Source organism: Marmota marmota, unplaced genomic scaffold (genome assembly GCF_001458135.2).
Source record: "Marmota marmota marmota unplaced genomic scaffold, marMar, whole genome shotgun sequence".
NCBI classification, from domain to species: Eukaryota; Metazoa; Chordata; class Mammalia; order Rodentia; family Sciuridae; genus Marmota; species Marmota marmota.
The window spans coordinates 11,417,926-11,444,794 of record NW_026000205.1 but is presented as its reverse complement, the minus strand read 5'-3'; the positions used below and the strand labels follow the sequence as shown (position 1 = coordinate 11,444,794).

Below are 26,869 nucleotides of genomic sequence, written 5' to 3'. Positions count from 1 at the left end.
TGGTGTCTGATTGACAGGGAAGGAAGGAAAAAAAAAGAAAGAAAGCAGGAAGAGAGAAGAAAAAGAGGTGGGGGGGGGAAGCAAAGCAAGAGAGAGGGAGAAAGCTAGAGAGTTCTGGCAGGAGAAGGTCTTATATCCCTTTTGCTGTGCTGCTTAAATCTAACAGGGTCTCTGGGTCTGCAAGCTGCCTTGTTGGTGTACAGTGACTGGATCACACAGTAGTTGCTAGGGTGTCATCTTCTGCCTTCAGGCAGACTGGGCAGGGGCTACATGTGGGCTTCTGTTGCACCAGACGGGTGGGATTGAGTGTCCCAGCTTGAGTGGGGTTGAGTGTTCAGACTTGAGGCAAACAAGCGATAGGGAACCAGACAGAGGGGGTCGAGTGTTCAGGCCACCCTGGAGCTAACATTTGTTCAGCCTGCTCCACAATTAACACCTGTGACTGCTTCAAATAAAGTAAGCATGGTATTCAGATATAGGTTGGTCAAAGTTTTTTGTTTTGTTTTGTTTTGATAGATGGGGAAACAGGCATGATGTAATCAGCTAGCTTCTTTGTATCAAGTCAGGACTAAAACCCAGGTCTTATCTCTCAGCACACCATGTTGGATACTACTCTCAGCAGGAAAGCAGATCATCGGACCCTAAATCATTCCCATCCTCCTAGATTCAGGCCATGATGTTGTGGTAAAGAATACAACTTGAGAAAGTCTCAGGGAAACCAGATTCGTGGTTTATTTCCCAGAGAAACCCAAGAGTAGAAAATTCCCCCTGCAAAATTGTCACGGTGATTTCATGTCACAAATGGAGCAAATGAAGAAAGCATCTGGTTTCTCCCATGAGGCTGGTGGTGACGGAGACACCACGGTGGAGTGGGAAGAAACAAGGAACAGGTGAGCCAGGTCCGGCCCAGAAGATGGGAGGTCAGCACCCAGGCCGGGGCGGCTCAGGCTGGGGCAGCTGGAGAGCAGCTCAGTCAGACTCCTTGCCGACAGGTGTGTATAGGTCTCAGTAGTGACTGAAAGTGGTTTTCTAGGGGGAAAAAAAAAGATCAAGTGATCGAATGTGATCCCCCTGAATCTGTTGAGGCTGATCCGCTTTCCTCTGGCTCCAGGCTCAGCAGCTTCGTTGCTGTCCTGCCTGTTCCGCCTGCAGCTCCCTCACGTTTAGCTCCTACCTAAAACAGATTTTGTGGCTCCACCAAGTTAATCAATAACAGCTTTCCCCCTAGAGCCTCACTTCATCCCACTTGGGAACTTCTACCCACAGTCCCCCGGACTGTTCCCTGTCCTCGCTGTGCGGTGCCCGCTCTCTCCAGCCCTTCATTCGGCACTCACAGGTGCTCTCCTGTGTCCTCAGTGATTTTTCTTTCCACACCCCACAATGGCGTCTGCTTCTCCTGAATCTCCTTACAGCATCCACCCAGAGGAAAACTGACTTCAGGTAGCTGACTGAGGTTCCAGGAGCTGTCAAGACCCCAGCCCGCCCCAGAGGTGACCCTGCCTCAGCTCGGAGGAGGCCGCCTTGTGCTTGACACTTACCTACCAAAACTTCACCCACTGCAGCAGGCCGGGTCGCACCCGGGAAGCCTGAAGGATGAGGAGAGTGGCTGAGTGCACACTGCACTGTCCCCTCCACCCTCTCTAGCCTCAGGCCCCTTCTGTCTGGACCCTGATTCTCTCTGTCCCCCTACTCACCGAGGAAGAAATCGTGGCTCCTCCCTGGAAAGAGAAGATCAGAGGAGGTGACATGGGGCTACAGTGGCGGCTACACTGCTTTGTCCTCAGGGATCACCAAGAGCCCAATGGCAGGGGCAGGCACAAGCTAGGATTATCACCAAGGACCTTCAGTCTGACTGGACATTGAGTCTATGGTTTTGTTCCCACAGTTGACTTATCATCCTAAGTATATACAGAGCCATGATGTCCCTAGGACACTAGGAAAGCACCATACATATATGGCCCCTGAGGACACCATGACCACAGGAGGGACAAGGGCTTTATTGTTTGGAAATATGGAGAGAAAAATCCCTGACCTATTTTTCTTTGCCAGGCTAATTAGTATCTAGCATATTCTTTTCCTGCTGTTGTAAGATTGCTTTCCTTACAGCTAAGCGAAAAAAACCTCGTAAGTATTTTTTTTTTCTTTTATTTCCTTCAAGGCATGAAGGATTTGGTTTCCCACCAAGAGTTCCTGGGCTAGCTACCCCAAAGTGCCAGTCTGCTCTCCTACCCCCTCATACACACACACACACACACACACACAAAAAAAGAAGTCGACACAGAGCAAACACTACAAAGAAAGAAAAGCCACCTGTGTGTTTTTCCTGGCGGGATATAATTTGTTAGAGCCACATTCTGTCTCCGAAAAGATCTTCAGATCCTTCCCAGTTTTCTCTGTTGCTCTAAACTGTCCCCTTTGAACCTCCTCTGAGACCATAACTGTGAGGAATAGTGACCACTCCCTCTGCCCCCCCACTTCCAAACTGCTCTCAGGGCACCTGAGTCTCCCTCATGAAGGGACGTGGAGGCCTGTTTGTCAAAGTGAACAGGATGGGCCCTACAGTAAATGCCCCTGCCTCTCCCCGCTGCAGAGACACCCCCACCATGAGAAATCAGGGCAGTGGCAAGTCTCACCTTAGCAGGGGTCTTGACCTGCCCGTAGTAGGCCGTGGGATATGCCTGCTGGTTGTAATTGTAGTTCTGTGGGAGCAAGAGTGGGCGGGGACAGGAGTGGGGTGTGGGAGGGAAGGAGAAGGATGAAGACTTTTTGCTCTGGAAGAAACCCCCCACGGCCCTGCCCCAGCTGGATGTTTCCTGAAACCTGCTTTCTCCCCTCTGTGATGGGTTTCATAGACAGCTCCAGCCAGCCAGAGCCCAGCCCTTGCCCCACTGCACTCTCTAGCCCAAAGGGCCTGCCTCCTCCCTCCCTGGTACTTCTCCCAACTCCTCAAGTGTGACTTGGGATGTGAGGGTCGGAGACCAAGGAAGAAGTCTAAATCAAGCCATCAGGGGGCAGGTCTTGCCTTGGAAGTTACGGCTGGCACCTCTTGCCTTCCTGAGCCAGGCTGAGGAAACTATTGGGTGGGGGAGTAAAAGAGAGAATTTCAGATCGGCCAGACTCAGGAATAGGGCTGAGAGGGACCAAGGGCCTTCCAGGGGAGTCTGAGGACAAAGACACCCACCTGATCAGCACCGCCAGCCCTCTTCTGGAATGTGTACACGTCTGCATCCTGGGAGGGAGAAAAAAGCCACAGTAGCATCTTCATGGTCCTTCAGCCTTGCTGGGTTTCCAGGGCTCTCTCATCCTGCTGCCTAGGACCTGCCCTCCTCTTGGAGCCCCATCTCACACAACCCACCCCTCCATCCTAAGCCAGTGGCCTAGATAGATGTAGGACATAAATATCCACACTCAGGGTTGGGGAGTGATGGTGGAGAGTCAGGTTGGGCAACACCACACCCACCCACACACTGGGAGCACTGGCAACTCTGGCCCGAGAATGCACTAGAAAGGCAAGAATTGAGTCCACACAGGCTCCTCTGGGGCAGACCCAGGTCCCTTAGCCACAGCCTACCAAAAAATTGTCTACACCAACCCCTGCTACTCCCTTATAGGCCCTTTAATCCCTGCACCAATGATCTTCCCTGCAAGGTCCTTGGAAGGACCAGTTACTATTACTGAAGCTAAATAATTAGGTTAGCTCCTAGTCAAAAAAGGGGGGAACAATACCAGGAAATCCTGCCTAACCTAATTCTGCCTTATTCACACCTAACTTGAATTCTTAACCCCACTCTTTACTCTGCGACACTGAGGTCACAAACTGGTTGTCCATAGGCTTTCAGACATTTTTTGCTAGGGCTCATTTAAAAAAAAAAAAAAAAGACTAGTTGCAAACAATTAAAAATCATATTTCTAGATTTTCTCGAAAAATCAGATGACATAACAACAGTGGCCCTACCTGCATGCATAACAACATTCAGCCGAGGGCCTTAACCCACCTGTAGAGTCTCACATGCCTGGCCCAGGTGGACGACCTTTGCCTTGGGGCCCAAAGGTTCTAATTCCCAAAGGCCAATGGCCATGCAGAACCAAGGTGTGGTGTTCTACAGGCCCCAAAGGTCCTGCTCATCCTCCCCAAGATTCAGATATTCAGACATCCTGCACCTGCACACACTTGAACCTAATCTGATCCCCGTACTCTCATTCTCCCTCCAGTTTCCCCTAGTCTTTCTTCCCCAGTGCCACTTTTTGGCACAGGTGTTGACCCCAGCCCCAGATCCCTCTTCTCCCCCCCACCTCCATGGTCTCCCTGCACCTGCTCACCCTGAAATACCCACCCAGCTGTGGCTCCCCCTGAGCCAGGCCAAGCCTAGCAGGATCAGCAGCAGAGCAGAGACAGTGGCTAGCTTCATGATTCTGTGCCTCTGGAGGCCTCAGCCTTGGAGCCTGGGCTTTTATCCTGGGGAGGCCCTCCCACCCTGCTCCTTCAGTGACGCAAGGCTTCTCTCCCACCCCACCCCGACTCAAGGTTGCATAAATTTAGGAGGGTGGGGAAGGAAGGAGGCACCCTCCCTCAGCAGGGAGGGGAAGAAACTGGGACAGCCACATCAGCATGCCACCTGCCAAAGGCCCCAAGCTCCTGAGGTCCCCTAGTGCTGAGCTTCCTCACCTTGAAAGAACTTCTGCCCCCCCTTACCTCAGTAATTTCTTTCCAGTTGAAGAAAGGAGTTCTCTGTTTGAAATTCTGGAGGGAGAAGGAGCCATGAGAGAGGCTTGGGGTAGGGGGCAATACCCAGAGGGTGGGAAGTGGCAGCAAAGGGGCAGATTTCCAGGTGGCCTTGGAATGGACTTGAGAGGCTGGGTGCAACTTAGTGAAGATGAGCTTGTAGGAGATTGTGGCTGGTCATTTTGAGATGGCATTGGTGATAAGATTTGGGTGAGATGACCCATCTCAAAAAATGAAAAGAAAGGCAATTTGGGGACAAATGGGCAGGAACCGAAGGTAACTGCCTTGAGGGAGGCATGGGGAAGGACATGATGACCGTGATCCCCAGTTCTTCAGAACGTGGGAATTCTCCTACCTCCCAGAGGCGGCGGAAGTAGAGGAGGGCTCGGGTGCTGGGGGACGGGACTCGGCCCTGTGGATGAAAGGTGGGGAGCAGGTTAGCAGGGTGCCCCACCCTGCTCACCTGAGCCCTGACTCGGGCTCCTGACACTTCTCAGCCTTCAGAACCTCACTGTGACTAAGATTTGGAGGGAACTTGGGAGTCTAAGGACACCAGAAACTGCTTTCGAAACAGAGGGAGAGAGAAGTTAGATCTCTGAGCCATGAACCCACCTGCCCTCCCCTAACACAGAGCCTCTAGTCTCTCTCCCCATACCCCTCCCGGGTTTAGGGGTACAACATAATTGTAGATGAACCTCGGGACCAGGACCTGCCCCTACAACCCCTTCTTGCCTGCAGTGCCACCTCCTGGCATCTCCCAAAGCTGTGGGTGTGCACCCCCCTCCCCAGCCCCAGACAACAGTGGAGACGGAAGAAAGCACCAGAGACCAGAGTGGGGGGGCAGCTATGGTTTATTTCAAGGGTGAGGGTCTAGACTGGGGATGAGGGAGCGGTGTTTAGGAAGGGAGCGGGGGCTCCCATCCAGCTGGTAGCTCCTTGTCTGGAGGTCACGGGATGCGAAAGCTCCTCTGGTCCTGGGCAAAGAAATAGGTTCTAAGAGGGAGCTTGAGGAACATGAATTAGGGGGCATGGTGGCCAAGGCAGGGTAACATGGAGCATGTTCCAGAAATCTCTAGGGACATTTTAGCCTGCCATTGTCAACTAGGCAAATCCAGGTAGCCCAGCTTGGCCTGAGAACCCTCACGCCTCACCTGGAGCATTACATGGGGCTCCTCTGTCTTTACTGCTCACTCTGGGGACATCCTCAGCTCCCTATCCTCACTGTGAAGGAGGACCGTGCTCCACACCTTCTCTGCCCTGTTGTCCCTCTTCCTGCAGGACCTGCCTCTCCAGGAGACTGGCCCTTGCCCTCCTGCCTAACTGTGATCACGTTCTCGCTGCCCCAACAGATGGACAAAAATGCTTGGCAGTCTGTCCTGGTCCTGTGGGAAGTGTGATGTGTCCCCTGGCTCTCCCATCAGCCCCTAAGCACCACAGCAAGGAGTCTTTCCCCTACCAGAAACTGTTCTCTATAAATTAGAGAATTTATTTTGTTCATTCAAACCAGAAATTCCCTGGAGCGGAGACCTTTTGCCCTCTCCTCTCTCACTCCACCTCATTCCCAAGAGAGCAGAGTCACCTTTCCCGGGTTTGGGTCATTCTACTTATCACCACCCCTTTCTCCCAGAAAGACCACACGTCCTGGGAAGGCAGGGGTCAGAGGCTTTACCCTTTTACACTAGGGCTCAGAACCTCATGCTCCCAGGGGAGTCAGTGGGGTAGTGTCACCCCTGAAAATCAAGAGCCCAGGGCAAAAAGTAGCAGCTCCTCACCCTTCACCTGTCATTTACTGCCCCAGGGAAAAGGAGGCCTCAGGTCATCACATTTTTCAAGAGAGGACAGAAACCCAAATCATTAAGTGAAGTCTCAGCTTTTAAATATTGGCAAATAATTCTTTTTTTTTTTTTTTTTTTTCATTTTGAACCAGGGATTAAACCCAGAAGCACTTAACCTCTGAGCCACATCCCCATTCCTTATTTTATTTTTTACTGAGATAGGGTTTCCCTAAGTGGCTTAGGGTCTTAGCCAGCTGAGGCTGGCTTTGAACTTGCAGTCCTCCTGCTTCAGGCTCCCAAGACACTGGAATTACACATGTGAGCCACTGAGCCCAGCCATTCTTTTTTAATGGAGCTAGGAATCCAACCCAGGGCCTATGCAAGGCAGGCAAGCACTGTTGCACTGAGCCTCATCCCTAGCTCTCTAATTCACATTCTTTAACACAATCCAAAAGAGTGGCTCAAACAAATCACAGCAGTGGGCCACCAAGTCACAGCTTTTGCCTAGGGAGTGTGTCTGGATTGTTCATTGCCCCTGCGTCCCCTCCCTTCCCATCCAGCACCCCCAATACTGCTATTCTGGTGTCAAATGGGCCTGGCCGGGCGGTTCCGCTCCAAGAGGGAGGGGTGGGAAGGAAGGAAGGAGAAAGAGGTTCTAGGTGCCAACTATCTTCTAAGGTTACATATGCACAGGACCCAGACTAATGCCTGTCACCCATCAGGCACTGGGCAGCTGTTTATTTCCTTTGCCTTTTTTCCTGTGGGTGTGTCAGTCCCCACGTGGCCTTTTAGGGCTACTTGACTCCCATGCAATCTGTGCCTTATGATCAGGCCTACTTCCTTTTCCTTAAACTTCCTTTTCCTTAAACTTCCTTCCAGCTCTAGAGGGGAACCTGAGGTTCAGAACTGGGTCAGGTCTACATGTTGAGGCCTTAAAGAGGCTCATCCCACGCCCTCTTCCCGACTCCCAATTGTGTCCAAATTCTCCCTGTCTTTTCATGTCTCTGCTGGCCCTCCCCAAGATTTGTTGGTGGGTTGGGTTTGAGTTTTTGCACTTGCCTGAATACCTTCTTAGTGGCCATCATTATTGTTCCCCTGGCTCAACAAGCAAAGGTTTCGCTTCTAACCTGTATTCCCCTCCCACTAAGATCAGGACTGCAAGACCCGCCAGAACTTACCTTTTCTATGGCATCCCAGTTAATGAAACCCATTTTGGATTTAAAATTCTGCAAAGAAAACAAAAGGAATGTCCAAATCACGTCAGGATGTACTCGGCTCAGGGCTTCAGACCAGGAGAAGTCAAGGACTTCTGCCGACTGTTGGTATAGAAAGAGGATTTTACACTGTAGGACCAAGGGACAGGGCAGAGTGATCTTACAGAACTCACCTTCCAGAAAGTGTCGAAATTGAAGAGCCCAGAAGACGTCTGAGAGTTCTAAGGAACCAATGAGAAATGGGATGAGATCAAGAAGTCACTTTGTGAACAAGAGGCAGGGGCAGGAGATGGGGTATCAAGAGGGGAGGCAAAGAGGGCTTGACAGCATGTTCCAAGCCCAAGGCGAAGGAGTGCCTCTGCTCACCACAGTATTGAGACCGCTGACAGCATCACCTCTTCCACTGTCCCCACTGGACCCTTGCCCCTGGGTGGGAGAAAGGGACTGCTCAGTGTAAGGCTCCCACATTCTGTTGGGCATGCATCTGCCCACCTGCGCAGGCCCAGTCTCCACCATTGCGCACACTTCTCTGCTCCTCTCTGGAAACTGACCTGCTTTTCTTCATTACATGCTACCTAAAAGTCCCACCTCAAAAAGCCCTCCTAGGATGAGTCTAGACAGCCCTACCCAGGCCGTGGAATCAGATTCACACTCTTGCCTCCACACTCTCCTATCCCAAAACACATCCATAACAAGAGCAGCTAAGGTGTGGTCCCGGCATGCGCCAAGCACTGTGCGGTATCCAGCCATATTCCTATGCAGGAGCTGAGTCCATTTTGCAGATGAGGAAACTGAAATTCAAGAGGTGTCCAGCAGCTGGCCTCAGGATCTGTCTCCCTGTCTGGATTCTGTACTACCTTGGTCTGGTTATGATACAGAAAGCTCTATAAAAACTGTGGGAGGTGAGCGAGTCAGACTTCACTATCCCCTTTTCAATCAAAGAAACCTCAGCTCAGAGAGGTTAACTGGCTTGCCTGAGGATGCAGAGATGACAAGTGAACCCCCATTTCTAACCCAAAGTTCAGCAACTTTCCACTTCTTCACACTGACCTCTTAAATATCATTTTAAACAATGACTCCTTGGCCATTCTTCTGTTACTTTAGTATGTTTTCTCCTTGCAAAAGTACTAAGGCTCTGATCCCAGTTGGGAGGAAGGGAGGGGATGAGTGAATGAAGGCGGGGGATGGAGATCCCCGACTGCCCTCTTGGTCTCCCAATGGTCAACCGACACAGTTTCAAAGCAGTTTACAAGAAGAAACTGACATTTTTGTTTCTTTCCCCAGGTCCTTGGCATTCTGTCCCCTGCCCCACCATTCCTTCTGCTAAAGCCAGTCCTGGCTGCCCCCGGCTCACCTGATGATTGGACCCCCCAAGGAGGTGACTGTTCTCTCTGCTTTCCTAGGGGGACAGAACGTGGAGAAGTCAGTGGGGAGGAGAGGCAGAAGAGCAGGGTGCAGGTAACACATTTCAGGAATCAGGGGACTAAGACACGAGCATGACGGAAGACTTCCCAGGACCCCAAGAACGAGCTCCTTCTCTCCATGGAACTCCATCTTCCCTGGAAGATCCTGTTTCAGCCTCCTCCCATGAGGGACCAAGTCACTGCTCACTTATGGTGTTGATGGATAACATCACCCTCTCTGTTTATATTCGCTTCTGCAAGCTGCCCAGAATGCAACAGGGAGGGTCTCATTTCTCCCCTGGCTTCAAAGCAGGAACAAGCCAGGTTGTTGGACTGAATTGATTCAAACCGGAGGACCCCAGATGGGCTAATGTCTGCACTGGGAAGAAAGGGGATGCCAGCTGGCAAGCCAGTGGGAGCCCAGGTGGCCCAGCAGAGCCCTTAGTCTCCTCCCAAATTAGAGGTAGGTTCCTCCATTGCCACTTCCTCATTCCCAGAGCTAACATGCAATCCGGGCTGTGAAAGGCAGGCTCTGCTCACATTGCTGCAGAGAGCTGGCCTTCATTCATCCCTTTTACTAGGGACTCAGCCGCTACATTCAAGGCCACCACCTCTCTACCCTGATGTTCCTGGAACGGCTGGGCCCTCCCTGTCCTCCACCGAAGCCCCAGAGGATAAGACAGTGAGATGCAGAGCCCTGTTCCAGATCCTGGGGCCATCTTCAAAAATATATGTGTTGACAATGCGATTCCTCTAAAAGTACTTGGGAAGTTGTCAAAATAATTTTAAAATTAATTTGGAAGGATAAAGCATTTAGGAGCAGGTAGAAAAACACTGGAAAAGATCAGTGGTAGCAGGGGACTGGTGCTGATAGACAGTCATGGGCCATAAGCTACTGTAAGGAAAGCTGTGTGGTTTCCCGCGCCAGGACGGACGAATCTATTCAGCAAAACAGAACTCCCAGGAGCTCCCCCCAAACATGAAGGTATTTATTAGTGGCATCTGAAATCAGCAGTGGAAATGATGTGACACTTGAGGCTGGAAATATCAGGTAGCTAGTGGTGGAAACATCAGTCACACTTATCCGTTTCCTCCCTTCTGCTGTTGGCTTGCTTGCCCCTCATGAAGGCCCACCCAGCTCCAATCAGCGAACCTGTCTGGCTAGGCTGAGGGTGGGGCTAGAGCACTAGAGGCAAAGTAAAGTTCAGGGGGATTAAAGAGTTACACTGGGAAAAATGAAATCATATAAGTATTGATGATACTGGAAAAGAGTTGGCCTGAAAGCTGTACACCAAGAGCAGAAACCACAGAGGAAAACAGGGAGATTTTTGACTCTCGATGTCCTTAAGACATCGGGGTATAAAAAACTAGAAAAAAAAGAGTTACAAACTGAGATAAAAAAATTTTAAACTTGTAAACCAACGCAAGGTTAGCACCCTGCTGGGCAGATTCCAGCACACCTGTAATCCCAGCGCCTCAGGAGGCTGAGACAGGAAGGAAGATCACAAGTTCAAGGTCAGCCTGGGCAACTTAGGGAGACCTTGTGTCAAAAGATAAAAAGGGCTTATCTTTTGTAGTTTTTTGTAGGATGTAGCTCAGTGGTAGAGCACCCCTGATCTCATCTCCAGTACCCCAAGAAGGGTGGGGGCTGCTAGCATCCTAATACCTGAGGAGCTCTCAGAGAGCCAGTTTATCCGAGGGCTGCCCACAACCACCCCATCCTCTCCCTCCTGGCCTTGTTCCTCGCTGCCACCAATGTGTGGTCCCACAGGGCAGCATCCCTGGGAGCTGGTGAGAACTGCAGAAGCTCAGCCCCACCTGGACCTGTTGAGTCAGAACCCACCTTTGCACAAGGGCTCTAAGTGTGCGTGCCTCACACTCCGCTGACCCTAATGTGCAGATTCCCAGAACAACTAGGAGGAAATGTGTTCTCCAGGAAACTTCTCTGCCAGAGTTCACTGCATTCTGCTCCCTGGCCGGGGATGGGACAATGAAATGATTCTGTTTCCCAAACACGGGTTCACATGGCGTGCCCCACGGCCCATCTGTGGTGTTCAGTGTGGTGTATCACAAAAGAGTCACCACGAACTATGACCCTGGAGGCTCTTGGTATGATTAAGAATCTGCCTTCAGTCTCTTCCACCTAAATTGTCAGTCCCCCAGAGACAAGTTGAAGGGAATAGGGCTGAGCCCAGTGGACTCCTGAGAGCTGGCACAGTGACAGGTTTGTCTCTCACCTGATTCCCAGATCCTCCAGCCTGTCGCGCTTCATTCCCTGGGTTGTCACACTGTGGGAGAAAGGGAAGACTTTCTGTCCCCTCCCAACCACCAGCCCCAAAACGGGGCTTCTAACTGGCCCTCCTCAGCCCGCAAGGGCTGACCCCTCTTGTTTTTCTCCCACAGTTTGAGGGAGATTTGTGCCCAGGTGACTCCCCAGCCACTGACCTCGGGCTTGTATCCACCACTGCTGCTGCCTGAGGAAGGGCCGGAGTCGGATCCCTACAAGGAAAAGCAAGGGTCACACGCTGGCAGAGGGACCAGGGCGTTCCAGTCATTTTATGGATTTTTGAGAAACACCCTCCCGTGAGACTTCACTCTTCCTTCAGAACACGTGAGGACGGGTACAGGGCTGTGGTGTAGAGATGGGCGCCTCCAGTACCCATCTCTCCCCAGTCAATCTTTAGCCAGTTGGTCACTGAGGGAAGTTGTTCTGAGCACGGAGAAGACCAGGTGTGTATTTGGAAGCCGGAGATGATTTGGGGAATCTCAGCTGTTGCCCCGCGCCCCCACCAGGAGCCGCCATCCAGCCACCAGGGGGCAGGTGGGCTCCTTCTGCCCCAGCCCTCCCCTTGGAACCCAGGAAGGAAATGGGACTTGTCGAGTCCTTACCTTGGACACTGAAAAGCTTTGATCCAATTCCCTGGAGTTTTCTGGCTGTCGTTCCTAGCCAGGGGGAGAGGGAGAGATATAAGGGGCAGCAAGTTAAAGCAGCTGCTATTTGGGTTTGTCATAATTTCTGACCTTCTCTGGCCTGACACCCTTCCCAAACCCCCAAGGAGCCTGTGCGGCCCCCTGTCTCCAGGCCTTTCATCTAAGGCAGACCCCTCCTGGCCTCTCGTGCACCATGCGGGAGCCCCACCTGTGGCCACAGTTATTAGTGCCGTCTACACCACAGCCCTGTGCACGTCCTCACGTGTTCTGAGAGCTTCCCAAACAACTATCGTATTTTTCTGTGCCCATCTCTTTTCTTCCCTCCCCCACTGCCAACTCCACTCAGACTTGCCGTGGGCAAGGAATAGAGGTTAGACAGGAGGTAGGACCTCCCTGCTGTGGTAGGGTGGGAGGGAAGGAAGTAGAGTAGGTAGGAGTAGATAGGGAAGCTTTTGTGTAAACCGGACGTGCCCGAGTGAGGAGCCCTGTGGTTGGACTGGGAAGGTGGGGGAGCCCCAGGATGATGACTGCCTATGATGCCACCCACCCCTGAGCTGTGGTGGCTTCCAGGGGACCCAGAGCCCATCTCCTCCGCAGGCGCCACCAGGACCCTCATCCCATCCCTGCCCTCAGACAAGGGGCAGAACTTACCCGGCTGGACCCAGAGCTGCTGCCACTGCCACTGTTGCCACTGCTGCTGCCACTGTGACTGCTGCCACCACTGCTGCCGCCACCGTGGCTGCTGCCGCCACTGCCTGACTGTGAGCTGCTGCTTCCCTGAGGGGCAGGATGGAGGGTGGGGACAGGGACCATGATTTGTTCCTCCTCCGCTTGCCTCTGGCCAGGGCAAGGGGAGCCGAATGTCCCCTCCCTCCACAGCGGCCCGTCCTCTTACCCCAGAGTTGCTAGAGCTTCCACCGGAGCCGGAGGGTGGGGGGTTGGTGCACTGCAGAAGGAAGGGGCCGACCTGGCTAAGTGTCCATCGCTCCTCTCCCAGGCCGGCCCCACCCGCTGCCTGCGGCTCGGCTTCCTTTCTTCTCCGCCCTCTCATTGCCTCCCTTCTCCCCAGGCTCCTCCTGTACCCACCTCTCCCCAGTCAATCTTCCCGCCACCCCAGCCCTCCCTTCCCCCTCTCCTTCCTTTCTGTCACTCCCCCTCTTTCTGTCACTTGCACCCAGATGCCCACTCTGTCCCCAGACTCTCCTTCTTACCCCTGAATTTTGGCTGCTGCCTCTCACTGAACCATAGCCAGGCTGGGCCACTGCTCCCTGCAGGGAAGGGGAGACTGTGGGATCCGGAAGAACCAGGGAGGCTGGAAAGTGAGGACTCGGAGGAGGGCGGGGCAGGCGGCAGGGCGGGGTGGTCAGTTTACCTGAGCATCTGTCCCAAAGCTTTGTGACCCTCCACTGCCTCCCTGGCCTGAGTACCCTCCCAGAGAGTTGGTTCCGAAGCTGCCTTCTGAGCCTCCGGGGTGTCCCTGACCCCAGGGAGACCCTGGGCCTCCAAGATTGCCCTGATTATGGCCTAACACGCCATGGCCTCCGGATGTTCCCTGCAAAGACAGAACATCTGCACTCAGTGTGGCCGTCTCTGACTCTGATGGGGGGTGTGGGGGGGGGGAACCAAACAGCCATAGATGGACAGGAGCCAAAAAAAAAGCAGGGACCAGGTTGAGAGGCTGCATAGACGCAGAGGAAGGGTACATAATGTGCAAAAAACTGCCCAGAAGCCACAGATAAGAAACCCATTCATCCCTCAGTCACCCCCAGCATCTTCAGCCCACTGCCCACTCCCAGCCACTCACCCAAGCCTCAGCGCCGCGGGCCGCATCCACTCCGTGGTGGATGGCGTTCTCCACCTGTCTGCCGGCCTCGTTCCCAGTGTTCTCCAGGGTCCGAGCCGCTTCCCCAAGCCTGTGGCTGACAGTGTCCCCCAGCTCCCTGGTTCTAGAGGCAACTTCTCCACCCCCTTGGCCAATGGCATCCTGGATTCCAGAGCTGGCTGCCTCCTTGGCTCCTTGGCCAATGGCCTCCCCAACTCCATTGCTAATAGCGTCTCCCAGCCCTTGCCCCACGCTCTCCCCTCCACCCTGCAGTGGGCCAGCAGACCCGCTGCCCAGGCACAGGGCCAGCAGGAGGCAGGCCAAGGACCCGTGTGACTTCATCTCTGTCCGGCTCCCTCTCTCTCTCCCCAGAGCGTCTCTGTCCCACCAATCTGCTTCTTGTCACCCCTTCCCTCCTCTGGCCCGTGCCCTCTGCCTTCCTCTTCCACTGCCTTCCTGTTCTCCCTCCCTCCAGGTTCACAGCCTTCTCTCTCCTTTCCCAGACTCCCCTGCCTTCCCAGAGTCCTCCTCCCTGTCACTACTCCTTATACTGTAGGTTGGGAGAAGGTGACAGGGCTGGGCAGCCAGGGTTCCTCCCCCGGTGACTCAGGGGCCAGCCACCGATAGGCTAATGAGCCGTAATTGTGAGTCTGAGAGTCTGTCGAAACAGAGAGGGAGCCCGGGCACAGGGAGGGAGAACTGGAATGGGACGGATACAAGAGTGTTCCAGTTGCCCAACCCAGGAATTTGGGGCGCAGGGTGGGGACAGGGGCATCTAAGGAGATAGGTGTTGGTATCTCCTGGAGGCGTTGGAGGTAGGTGGGGGGCACATGGGAGACAGGAATCAAGGCAGGACCCCAGCAGGACAGCAAGGAGGGGAAGCCCCCTGGGAGGGCCCTGGCCTAGACTCGTGCAGGCCTAGGAGGAGAGGCAGGTGCCCTTTCTCGGCCCTTCTCAGTGTCAGCTGGCCGTCACTGCTCCCATCTCCCCCACCCCTACTGCCACCTAAAGGTGCTTTATACCCTTCCAGCCCATGGAGAGGCACCGGAAGCCTCGGGGCCGTGTTGGAGGGTCTGAGGTTCGAGAAGGAATGGCGGGCTCCTGAGAGTGGTCCTCAAGATGTTTGAGTTGGTGTCCACGATGCTTTCAGCTGAGAGAGCTGGGTGTGGAGATGAGGAGCTGGGCGGGACAGCCACCCCCAGGGGAGAGTGGGAGGGAAGGACCAAGGGAGGGAGTAGCTGACCCAGGCTTCCATCCTGTTTACCCCTGTGCCTGTGTGAGTTCATGGCCACCCAGGAGGGGAGGGACCGCATCAGCTCACCGCACCCACCCCTCATCCTCCCTTAGGAGCCAGTGCTGGTCAGGGAGCAGGGTTAGCACAAGGTCGGGAGCCATCGTGGCCCTTATCCTCAGTCCAGCCTGCATGAGGATCTCGGGAGTCCTCCCCAGGCCTCATCCTTGCTTGGCAAGTATGGCTGCCTCTCTGTTCCCAGGGGCCCCAGGTCCTCCCACTTGGCACGGTCTCGTATCACTGGGATTCATCACCGGGTTAGGAGGGGCCGGTTTCCATCTGCCTTTCTCAATGTCTCTCTGTCAGTCTCTCCCTTCCTCTCTTTCTCCACCCTGACACCCGCACCCGACTTGTAACTTCCAACACTTCTTAGCATGTAAACACCTTCCCTGCCTGTCCTCAGCCCCCACCTCCCTGTTGTTCCGTCTCTGACTCTGTAATGATGATAATAGTGGTGATGGGGATAATAACAAAAATAACAATAATTGCAACTCCAGTTTATCAAAGGCTTTCTATGTGCCCAGCACCAGACTAAGCACATTCAGAATCATACAAATAGGTCCTATTATTATCCCATTTAAGGACATAGACACTGGACTCAGAGAGGACACCCTGAGCCAGCCCAGACCTGCCTCACTCTTGAGCCCCGGCCCCAGAGCCTTTTCTGTCATTTCAGTGTCTCATGCCCCCACCCTGCTTGTCAAAACCCTCTGGCTGTCCTCTGAATGGAGTTGAATTTATGAGATGCAGGAAGGAATCTGGGCCCCCAAGATTGGTACTGGAAGCCCCAGCCCCTGGGCTTACTGCTTCCTTCGACCACAGATCAGGATCAAGGGCAGAGGACACTGACTGTCCCGGACTCCCTCGGTGGACCCCACCTTCACAGTGCTGTACCCATGTCCCCTTCCTTCTCCATTCTTCATCAGTAATATATTGATACCAGAATTCTTTAGCCAGCTTACCTTCCCACTTAAGGATATTTTAAGAGGATGCTTTCATCAGCTATGCAAGTGGAAAGTCAGAATCACTTCTCCCCAGATAGAAATTCCAGAAAAACAGAGATGCAAACAATGGTATTGCACTACAGCAGGAAGTTCAACAGGTAGAGAGGCACGCCGGCGCAGAATTGAGTCTTCCTCATTAACATAACCTGAAAACTCATTGAGAATATGTTTCTTACTGTGTGATTCAGAATTATTCAAACTCACACTCACAAACCACCTAAATTCTCACAAACCATCATATTCTTCCTTCTGGAAAAAACTGCCCTTAGACATCCTGGACCTGAGGGATTTTTGTTTGTTTGGTTGGTTTTTGGTTTGTTTGTTTGTTTGTTTTTTGGTATCAGGGATTGAACTCGGGGGCACTCAACCACTGAGCCACATCCCCAGCCCTATTTTGTATTTTTTTTAATTTAGAGACAGGGTCTCACTGAGTTACTTAGCACCTCACTTTTGCTGAGGCTGGCTTTGAATTCACGATCCTCCTGCCTCAGCCTCCAGAGCTGCTGGGATTACAGGCGTGCTCCACCACGCCCAGCTCGACTCAGTCTGAAGGCTTTTTATTCAATTCTGTTGTGAACCAAATGGAATTTTAGGTGTTTTCACACTCATGATGTCACTGAACCCTCACTATAACCTCCACAAATCAATGTCATTCCCATTTTACAAATGGGTTATCTGAGATCCAGAGTGGTTAAACACCACACTAAAGATCGTATGTGAGAAGATGTAGGAGGTCAAACCATGACCCAGATCTTCCTCCAAACAGCTTCCTCCAGCATCTCCAGGCCTCTCTTTTCTTGTATCTAGTAACATCCCCCAATCTGACACGCTCATGTCTTGTCTAAGAAACCTCTGGTTTCAGCTTTTCTCTCTCATTCACTACTTCATTGGTTCAACGAAGATTTATGGAGCAGTCACTCTGTGCCGTGCGTACTCTAGGCCCTGGGGATACAGCTAGAACAAAATCAACATCATTCTCCTTGAGAAGCTCCAGTTCATGGTGGGTTAAGCTGGACAATAAGATTATCAGATTGTAATGATCACTGCAAAAGAAAAATATAGTGGTGGGGAGGGAATAGAGAAGACAGAGGAGTATTTTAAATAAGGTAGTCAGAGAAGGGCTGCTTCATGTGACAAATGAGCTAAGACCTGAACGAAGTAGAGAACAAACCAGGAATATTCAGGAATGAGAGTATTCCAAGCAGTGCAAAGGCCCTGAGACTGGAGTCTGCTTACTCTATTTGAGGACCACTATGGCTGGAGCACAGGATGAATGGGTGGGGGATGAGTTGAGATCAAAAGACATCAAAGGGCTAGATTCTGGGATTTGGGGGACCACTGTGATCTTTTGTTTTTTTAAAAGTTAATGTGTGCATTACAGGAAACAGAAAAACACAAGCAAAGAACAGAGTCATCCACAAGCAACTTAGTTAGATGTGTCCTGTGTGCACACACAAGGGTCCCATTTTGTGTGACTGAGATCACAGTGTGTATCGAGCTTTTCCATACCGTTAGCACAAAAGGATCAGACCGGATGCGAACTTCATGGATCATCAAAAGCTCTTATTCGGGAACAGAGTCACGCCTCTGATGGACCCACTTTCCTGGTGGAAAATGAGCCCCTGGCCAGGGGGAGCTGTGCTTACACAGGTTACACTGAGAGGTGACTTAATTAATGAATATGTCAATTTGGGCACTCAGGAACTTTGGGTCTGTTTTACTGGGCAAGATGGGGGTGTCTAGGGTCAATGGTCAGTATCTGGAAAAGGATTTATTTGGGGAAGGATCAATGCTTTGGCCTCTTATCACTGGGAAAGAATGTATTGGGAAAGGATCAAGGAAAGGATCAATTGCCTTCTCCCTCATCCCCTCTCCCCAGGCCACACTATTTGGGGGTTTGTCATTTTCCATATCCAATACATACACCATGAATATCACCAAATCAAAATCCCAGAGCCACATGAGGAGCTTTAATAATCAAGAATATACTATACCAACTCAACCTGTAAGAAAAATTGTAATCCTGCCTTTCTTGGGGACAAAAACTTCACTGAAAACCAAAATGGCAACAAGCCTCTAGAGAGACATATTGGCAGAATTACAACTAAAATAATGTGTTCCCTTAATCCTCAATTTACAATGAGACAAAGCAACAGAGTACTCCAAACATGTTTCTAAGAGGGTTCATTTTGAGATTTCTACTATCAAAATATTAGCAAAAAAGCACGTTCCCAGTGAATGCAAGTGCTCCTACAGTACAGAAGATGCACACACCAGTGGTCACAGCAAAATGTAAATCCTTGAGCACTTGCTCCTGCCTTTCCCTACATGCTCCTTCTGCCCCTCTGCTGCAGCCTAATCGACAGTCCTCATACTCACTGCCCAGGGCATCACAATTCCATGTCCAGGATGCATCTTTTCCATCAGGTATAACAAAAAGATGTAAAATTTACAAGTTGGCTAATTCACTGGCTCTATTTTTTATGATACACTGTCACCTCAGGACATCTAGAAAGCTTGGATGTTATGAAATGTAGTATGAACTTTGTGCACAATAAACACAAGTACTTGACCAAAAATGTACATATAGATCTATGATTGTAATCTAAAACTGTCTTCAGATAAGGACTTTGACTTTTGGCGCAGGTGCAGTTCTTTGCAGGGACAGACTTGTAGAATAAGAGACCAGGAGGAGACGTCAGGAACAGCATGAAGGCTGGACTCAAGTATAGTGTGCAGATGAGGCCTTGGGTCTGGGGGATGCCTTTGCTCCCTTCTGCGGGTCGGGGCCTCACACTGGCATCTGCAGCTTAGCTGCCTCCTGGGCACCTGCCCTGAACCTCATGTTCCCATCCAGCTGCATCACTCACTAGCCGTGATCTTTTTGTTTTTGTTTTATTTTTCTAGAATTTATTCTTACTTTCTGATCTTTCTTCTTCCTATTAATATGATTATTAGCACATATTAATGATAGAAATTAATAGGATTCATTGTGACCTTTCCATACATGTATATAATATGCTATTATTGACCCACCCTTCCTACTTCTCTCTCTAACCCACCTTTCCCCTCTCCTGAGTCCCCTTCCTCTTCCCTAATCAACCCTTCATCTTTTATGTCGTCCTCCACCCTCCCTACATTCCCCAAAGGAGAGAAAAGATGTGATACTTATCTTTCTGTCTGGCTTATATCACTTAATATAATGGGCTCTAGTTCCATCCATTTTCCTGCAAATTTCATGATTGCATTCTTCTCTATGGCTGAATGAAATTCCATCTTTTTAATCCATTCATTCGTTGATGGGCATCTAGGCTGATTCCATGAGTCGGCTATTGTGAACAGCGCCACGATAAACGCAGATCTCTCTTTAGCAGCTATTATGACGGGGGTGAGATAGAACCTCAATGTAGTTTTGATTTATTAGTCATGATCTTTATCCGTCTTTATCCCTTGTCTGTCAAACTGGGCGAACATGAGGATCAACTGAGATAGCACATGTAACAGATTTTAGAAAAGGGTTTGGCAGACAGAAGATCTCAATACGTATTCTTGGGATTGTTGGGGTGTTGGTATTGCTAGAATACTTTATTGGTGATTGTTTAATTTTGACATTTACATATGCACATGTGCATGTCCTGAGCAGGCCAAAGGCAGAAATGCTTTTTATTTAAAAGAGGACTTATTTTGAAATAGCCCCTCTCCCTTGCCGAAGATCATGGGGAAGCAGGCACCTCACTAGCAGTTTACTAGCAGGGAAGCACTCTTGAATTAGAGCCCTGCCATCACCACCGGCTGAGTGGCCTCAGGCAACTCTGTCCCTTCCCTGAGCCTATCTCCCATCATCCAGGAAGAGGTGATCGTGGTGCCTGCCCCATGAGGTGGTTGTGGGGAAGGGATGAATCATGTCTGTAAGTGCTTAGCGCAGACCCAGTAAGCACCCAATAAAGACGCTACGAGAGTCCCTCCCAAACTCCTCTCCCTGTTCTTCATCATCTGCAGAAACTGGCCCTTTCTGTTATCCCCACCCTTCTTGGCCAAGCAGCCCAGTTCTTGCTCACCCTTATTCCATGGCCTTTGCCAAGTCTGCTCAGGCCCAGTTGCTCAAATGCCAGGTATTTGTGCTGACCTTGACCTCACCTTCTAAACCTCCTAGTCTAGTGGGGAATGGATGTTAGACAAGTTATGTTTGTAATCCAATTACAAATTGTCACAAGTGACCTGAAGGACAAGATCAGGGTACCTGGAGAGACAATGACAAGGGCAGGAGATGTTTGGGATGGATGGCCAAGGCAGCAGTGACCTGAGGGTGAGGAGGAGCCAACCTGGGAGACCGAGAGGCATGGAGAACATTCCCCACAGAGGGGACGGAAGTAAAGGCCTCCAGGCAGGAGAAGACCCTTGACCCTGTGTGTCTCCTTTACCCTTCAAAATCAGCCCAGAGCTCTCGCTTTCCAGGGACCATCATCAGCTCATAGTTTGTTTCATGTCTCTTTGTCCTTCCAGGAATCCCCTCTAAACAGAGCCGGCCAGAAAGTGTGCATCAAAATCCAGCTAATGGAAGCTTTTACTTGATAAGAGAATGAATGGTACCCTTCAATACTGTCTTTGAAAATGTAATCCCTGCCTCCAGGAAGGACTTCCCCAGTGCATAGGAAACAGTGCCGTAAAAGGAGACACTCAATAAATGCCTCATACGAATGAGTGATTCTATTTATCAAAGTGCAGCCAACAGCTGTCTGCAATTTACTTTGAAATGCATCAAAAATATATTAATAACACAGTTAGATGCATAGATGTGTGCGCAAACAAACATGATAAAAAGCTAACGGCCAAATGTAAGTGGTGAGAGCAGGTGTCCACTGTAAAATTCTTTCATCTTTTTGGTATGTTTGAAATATTTTCAAAATAAAATATTGCAGGCCAGAGAAGAAACAGATGGAATAAAATGTTATTTTGCCAACAAGGAAAAGGAGAGTGAATCTCAAGTGTCAGGAATATCACCTTTATTGTGCAAATGCAGGCCCCTCCCCTCCCTCTTGGGTCACTTACTTAGTGCTCTGTCTCAGGTTTGTTTTCATAGGCTATGCATCTCTGGGAAGGCCAATTTCCCAAAGGCAAAAGCACTGGATCTTATTTGGGGCCGCTCACCACTGAGGGAATCTGGAAGCTGGAAGCAACATGGCGGTCCTCCCCTGCAGATGCCTCACTCCCCTTTTATACAGCAGGAAACTGTAGCCCCTAGGGGGCAGTGAGCTGCCTCCAGACACCTTTTGTCACTGGTAGAGTCCCTCCCTCAGGTCATTAATGTGTCTCCTGCCTGAGCCTCTCATCCCTCCCCTCTCCTTCCCCAGAGAGACCTTCCCACGCGCCTCTCTGTCCTCTTTCCTTACTCACTGGGTCCACTTACTGACCATGTAACCTTGGCCATGTTTCCCAACCTGTGCAAGCCTCCACGTGCCTCCTTATAAATTGGAGGCAGTGGCAGTACCTCTTACCTAACTGGGTGCTTGGGAGGATTCAGTGATGTCATTCATGCCAAGCTCCCCGCACGTCTTTATTGCACAATTAATACAAGCTATTATTGTTATTCCTTGGGTGCCACACACCCCCTGGGTGAGTACGCTACCCGCTTGGGCTCCACCTAGGCTCCTCCATTCTCTCTTGGGTGCTCCCGTCTCCGCTGTTCACAGGCAGTGGCTTCCCTGCATGGGTGCCCTCCCAGTGCCAAGCACACTAGCAAAGCGTAGTATGTCCCTGTGAACTGCCCTCTTCAAGTCAATAAGCCTGAGATCTCCAGTGCAACCCATCCTGAGCAGTGATCCCCCAATTCCTTCAGCAAAGAACAAGATGAAGAATTACAAGTCCCCCCTCCCATCCCCGCCCATCCCTCTTTAGGGATCACAGGGGACCATGATGAGAAGAGGACAGTGTGTCACTTTTATTCACAAATCTTAGTACAGCCCCCTTAAGGGACTCCGAGAATCTATGCCCACCCCCAGCTCCTCCGGGTTATTTCAGCTGGTGTGACAAGAGGAACATTTATCTGCTCAGGAAGGCCAGGGCATCAGTTTAGGGCATGATGTTTGCGACGCTCTAGAAAAGAGGAGAGAGGAAGTGAGTGTAGGATTCTAGCTGAGAGGAGCAGGAGCCCTGCCCCACCCTCCCCGGGCACGGAGAGGAAGACTGGTTACTATGGCCTGGGAATTGTTTATGTTCTGGGAATATCTTAAGGAAGGTGTTATCTCGATTTTTGGAAGACAGGGAGCTAGCCCTCCCGAGTGGCTGGGCGCCTCTGTAGGAATGGAGAAGCCCTGTGCATTTATGTCAGAGGATCCTCTGTCAACCCCAGAGCCAGGGGATCCACAAGGGTATGTCTTCCAGCTCCAGGTGCCTAGATGGGGCATCCCAGCTGTGCACCCCAGTCTCAGGCAACTTATGCACTAAATACAAAGAAAAAGCTGGGACTTCTAGCCCAGAGAGAGGACCAGGACCCCACAGGAGCCTTTACACTCTCAACCAGAGAACAGAGCCCCAAGTTCCCACAACCCAGCACATTGAGGCAAAGCAGCAAGAGCAGGGCAGCAGAGGGGCTCACTGGGGGGGGGCGGGGGCGGAGGGGAGCCAGCTGGGAGAGATGGAGGGGAGCAAGGTGGCCACATAAAGGCTGGACTCAGCAGCTGTACCCCCACCGCCCCCTGCCTCTGTGCGAGCGTTCTGGAAGTTATTTCTGCCAGCTTCTGTGAGAATGGAAAGCACCCAAAAGCTGAGCACAGGCATGAGAGCAGGCGACAAAGGGGAAGACCAGAGCTGGGAGAACAGGTCGGGTGGCCTCCGCAGAGTCTGAGTCTGCCCACAGGAAAGCCGTCCACGAGCAGGCAACGGGAAAGGGGTGTAGGCTCTCTCTCCAGATGCAAGGCAGGAGGTAGAAACTCTGCAGACACTCACCCTCCACAGGGCTGGAAAGTTGATGAAGGGCTTGTTGACCGAGGCCTGAAATTCAAGGACGAGAGGGTTAGTCCCCAGCCTCCACCCCATCCTAGGTGGAACCCCAGGACTCCCCGCTCCCCCCACCAAGTGCATGCAGTGCCCAGAAGACTTACTCCAGATGCTAATGTAGTGGTTGCGCCCCCTCCGTGCTGGCCGGTAGCCCCGCTTCCTTGATGACTGCTCTGTGGACAAGCCCAGATGGTCACTACCACCCCCCAACCCTTGAGGGTTTCCTAAGTTCCTGTTCCCTAGTGACCTGCCCCCATCTAGGTTGACTCGGGCTGGGGGGAGGCACAGTCTGACCCCTTGGCCTCCTCGCTCACTGTCCAGAGAGAAAACCCAAAGTCCATGTTGCCATGAGGATTTCATGGAGATGGGAATAAGCCCAGGAAGGAGATCTGTCATCTCCCGACTGGTCTTTCCCAGGCTCCCTTTGGCTTTGGTGCTAGATAAAGGCTCCCAGCCACTGAGAAGGCGCTTCACTGGGAGGAGAACCAGAGCCCCCGTGCACATACGAGGACCTTCACAGACCTCGACCCCAAATCAACACGTCTACACACAATTCAGCCTCGACCCTAACTCGGGCTGATCCCTATCCCTGTCCCCATCCCCAGTCACTCAGCAGTGGTACTTTAGCCACACCCGCCCCCTAGCAAGGGCCACCTAGAATCCTCCAACAGACCACCCTCTCCTGGCTCTGCTTGGGCAGCCTGACTCCAGACCCTCTCTGCCTCCCTTTCTATCCTGTTTCTCCCCCCTTCTCCCTCCCCTCAACCCCTGGCTTCCTGCCTGACAGCGGATGTGACTCTGGGCTTTGAGACTGGGTCCATCCTCAAGATGGTCTCCCAGCTTGCTGATCCCAAGGACTGTTGGTGGAGGTCGGAGAAGGCTGTCCTCCAGGTCCCTCCTTGTCACCTGCTCTGTTGTCAGTGTCACTGTTTACCTGGCCTCCAACGTGTTTCCTCTACATACGTGGGCAGAGGCCTTCCCTGATCAGCAGTGCAGAGGAAGGAGAACCTGACCTGCCAGTCGCCAAAGCTGTGCACTTGCCACATGACCTTGGCAAATGCCCTTAGCCTCTCTGGGCCTCCCTGTCCTTATCTGAGCATCGGAGAGTCAGCATCCTCACCCTGACTACCTCAGAGTGTTGTTATGAAGATGAAGCAGAACAGAGCTCATCTCCAAAGCTGTTCCTCACCCTCCCTGTTACAATCTTGAGTTTTCTCAACACTCATTCTGTTTGCACTTCAGAGATCTGATTTCATAACTGTTTCCTGTTTCCAGGAGAAGCCCCGTGACCCTCACTGCAGGCCCCCTTAACTAGGAGAGAAACTCCCTTCAGGTGGGACTAGGCTCCTTCCACATTATCTGAGGTGGGACTTTACAGATAAAATGGCTTAATCCAGCTGACCAGCTGACCACCAGCTCCTTAGTAAGGGAGATGCAGAGGAAGAAGGGGAACAGAGTTATATGGCTGCCCCAGGCATCTTTCACCAAAGGCTACATACGGGCTCCCCAAATATCCCAGGGTTTAACCTCTCCCTCCCACAACCCCCTTCTCCCCAGTTTCCCCGCCCCTGTTCACCTACATTCAGCAGCTGGTTGGCCTCCTTGCTGGCTTGGTTGACCCCATTATGAACATCCTTCTGCAACCTGTCCACTTCCTTCCCGGCCTGGCCAGCAGCATGGTGGGCACCTTGGCCAAGTTTCTCCGCTTCCTTTCCGGCCTGACCAGCAGCATGGTTGACCCCTTGGCCAAATTTCTCTGCCTCCTTCCCGGCCTGGTTGACCCCATTGTTGACCCCTTGGACCACTTTGTCTGCTTCCTTTCCGGCCTGTTCAACGGCATGGTGAACTCCCTGGCCAAACTTCTCCACCTCCTTCCCAGCCTGGTTGACACCAGGATGGACACTATAGGTCATTTTGCCTCCCTCTTTCCCAACCTGCCCTGCAACAGGATGAGGATCCTGGCCAAACTGCAGCGCCTCCTCTGCTGCATGGCTAAGTCCATGCTGGGACGCTGGGATCACTTTCTCTGCCTCCTTCCCAGCCTGACCAGCAGCATGGTGGGCCCCCTCTGTCTCCTTCGAAGGCTGACCAAAAGCATGGTTGCCCTCTTGAGCAAACTTCTCTGCCTCCCTCCCAGGCTGACCAAAAGCATTGTGGGCCCCCTGACCTAATTTCTCTGCCTCTTTCCCAGCCTGGCCCGCAGTATTGTGAAGCCCTTGACCAAACTTCTCTCCCTCATTTCCAGCCTGACCAGCAGCGTAGCGGATTCCCTGACTGAACTTCTCTGCCTCCTTCCCAGCCTGACCAAAAGCATGGTGAGCCCCCTGACCAAACTTCTCCACCTCCTTTCCAGCCTGACCAGCAGCATGGTGGACCCCCTGACCAAACTTCTCTGCCTCCTTCCCAGCCTGACCAAAAGCATGGTGGGCCCCCTGACCAAACTTCTCTGCCTCCTTCGAAGGCTGACCAAAAGCATGGTTGCCCTCCTTAGCAAACTTCTCTGCCTCCCTCCCAGGCTGACCAAAAGCATTCTGAGCCCCCTGACCAAACTTCTCTGCCTCCTTCCCTGCCTGACCAGCAACATGGTGGGCCCCCTGACCAAACTTCTCTGCCTCTTTCCCAGCCTGACCAAAAGTATGGTGACCCCCTTGACCTAACTTCTCTGCCTCTTTCCCAGCCTGACCAAAAGCATGGTGGGCCCCCTGGCCAAACTTCTCTGCCTCTTTCCCAGCCTGACCAAAAGCATGGTGGGCCCCCTGACCGAACTTCTCTGCCTCTTTCCCAGCCTGACCAAAAGCATGGTGGGCTCCCTGGCCAAACCTCCCAGCCTCATCCCCAGCCTGCCCCATGGCGTGGTGGGCCCCCTGGCCAAACCTCCCTGCTTCACTTCCCGCCTGGTTGACCCCATGATGGACCCCATGATGGATCATTTTGTCTGCCTCCTTCCCAACCTGTCCAGCAGCGTTGTTGACCCCATGGGCAAACTTCTCTGCTTCCTTTCCTGCTTGCCCGGCGCCATTGTTGATCCCATGGGCTACCTTGTCCAAGCCGTGGTTGATCCCCTTGTCCACCTCCTTGCCGGCCTGGCTCCCCATGCTGCTAAGTCCATTAAAAACTTTTTCCACTTCCCTTCCAGCTTGAGTGATTCCATTATTGATGCCTTCCAGGGCCTTGCCCACCTCTCTCTCTGCATTACTCAGCCCTCTGTTGATCCCTTCAATGACCTTCTCGATAGGGTCATCATTGGCTGCCCATCCGGGCAGGGCCCCCAGGAGCAGTAGGAGGCAGCAGGAGCTGAGAAGACTGGCAAGGCGCATGGTGTTGGGGAGGTGGGGGGATGCAGAGAGGAGCCCGGGAAGCAAGGCTGCTATTTATCCTCTGCTCCCTCCCTCTTCTCCACCCCTCATGAGTCAATTGCCCCTGCAAGGCACTGACTTGGTCCCGTCAAGGAGGTATTTCCCAGGGAGATTTGGGATTGAGCAACAAGAGGAGGAGGAAACAAGGTGAGTCACGCCTGGAGAAGAACCTGGCATATCTGCTCCTTACCTGGCTCTGGCTCTCCACCCCAAAGGAGGGTGTCTGCCCTGCCAACCACCTCCCTCTTCATTTCTCACCCACTGTCCAGGCCTCCTCTCTCTCAAACCCACCTTCAATCACCCTCCATCCCAGGGCCAGGGTGATCTGCAGCACGGTGGCTCCTCTCAGGGATC

The 26,869-nt window shown here is 52.1% G+C and overlaps 2 protein-coding genes across 12 annotated transcripts; both read right to left on the bottom strand.

The window, feature by feature from the left end:
• Window positions 1–709: 709 nt before the first annotated feature.
• On the bottom strand, window positions 710–14,397 carry Dmkn (dermokine). Of its 9 annotated transcripts, XM_015497175.2 has the most exons (20): window positions 13,851–14,397; window positions 13,419–13,598; window positions 13,258–13,314; window positions 12,942–12,992; window positions 12,698–12,823; window positions 12,005–12,058; window positions 11,561–11,614; window positions 11,353–11,403; window positions 9,067–9,111; window positions 8,079–8,138; window positions 7,886–7,933; window positions 7,677–7,724; window positions 5,079–5,135; window positions 4,694–4,741; window positions 3,182–3,229; window positions 3,023–3,073; window positions 2,634–2,699; window positions 1,695–1,718; window positions 1,539–1,586; window positions 710–1,029 (listed from the first exon to the last, which is right to left on the bottom strand). In XM_015497175.2, the coding sequence occupies exons 1-19, from the start codon at window positions 14,208–14,210 to the stop codon at window positions 1,539–1,541; spliced, it is 1,476 nt and encodes a 491-aa protein (XP_015352661.1). In that variant the 5' UTR covers window positions 14,211–14,397; the 3' UTR covers window positions 710–1,029. The 9 variants fall into 9 exon arrangements, 7 of the variants coding, with proteins under 7 accessions (XP_015352661.1, XP_048647126.1, XP_015352662.1 ...); XM_048791169.1 differs by lacking the exon at window positions 1,539–1,586; XM_015497176.2 differs by lacking the exon at window positions 3,023–3,073.
• A 4,084-nt stretch (window positions 14,398–18,481) lies between these two features.
• On the bottom strand, window positions 18,482–26,520 carry Sbsn (suprabasin). Of its 3 annotated transcripts, none has more exons than XR_007343109.1 (5): window positions 24,740–26,096; window positions 23,264–23,332; window positions 23,109–23,153; window positions 22,157–22,256; window positions 18,482–18,494 (listed from the first exon to the last, which is right to left on the bottom strand). XR_007343109.1 is itself a non-coding variant. In XM_048791165.1 (5 exons), exons 1-5 carry the CDS (start codon window positions 26,474–26,476, stop codon window positions 22,233–22,235), a joined length of 1,821 nt encoding a protein of 606 aa, XP_048647122.1. In that variant the 5' UTR covers window positions 26,477–26,520; the 3' UTR covers window positions 22,078–22,232. The 3 variants fall into 3 exon arrangements, 2 of the variants coding, with proteins under 2 accessions (XP_048647122.1, XP_048647121.1); XM_048791165.1 differs by lacking the exon at window positions 18,482–18,494 and having other exon boundaries at window positions 22,078–22,256; window positions 24,740–25,642; window positions 25,697–26,520; XM_048791164.1 differs by lacking the exon at window positions 18,482–18,494 and adding an exon at window positions 26,111–26,516 and having other exon boundaries at window positions 22,078–22,256; window positions 24,740–25,039.
• Window positions 26,521–26,869: the final 349 nt, after the last annotated feature.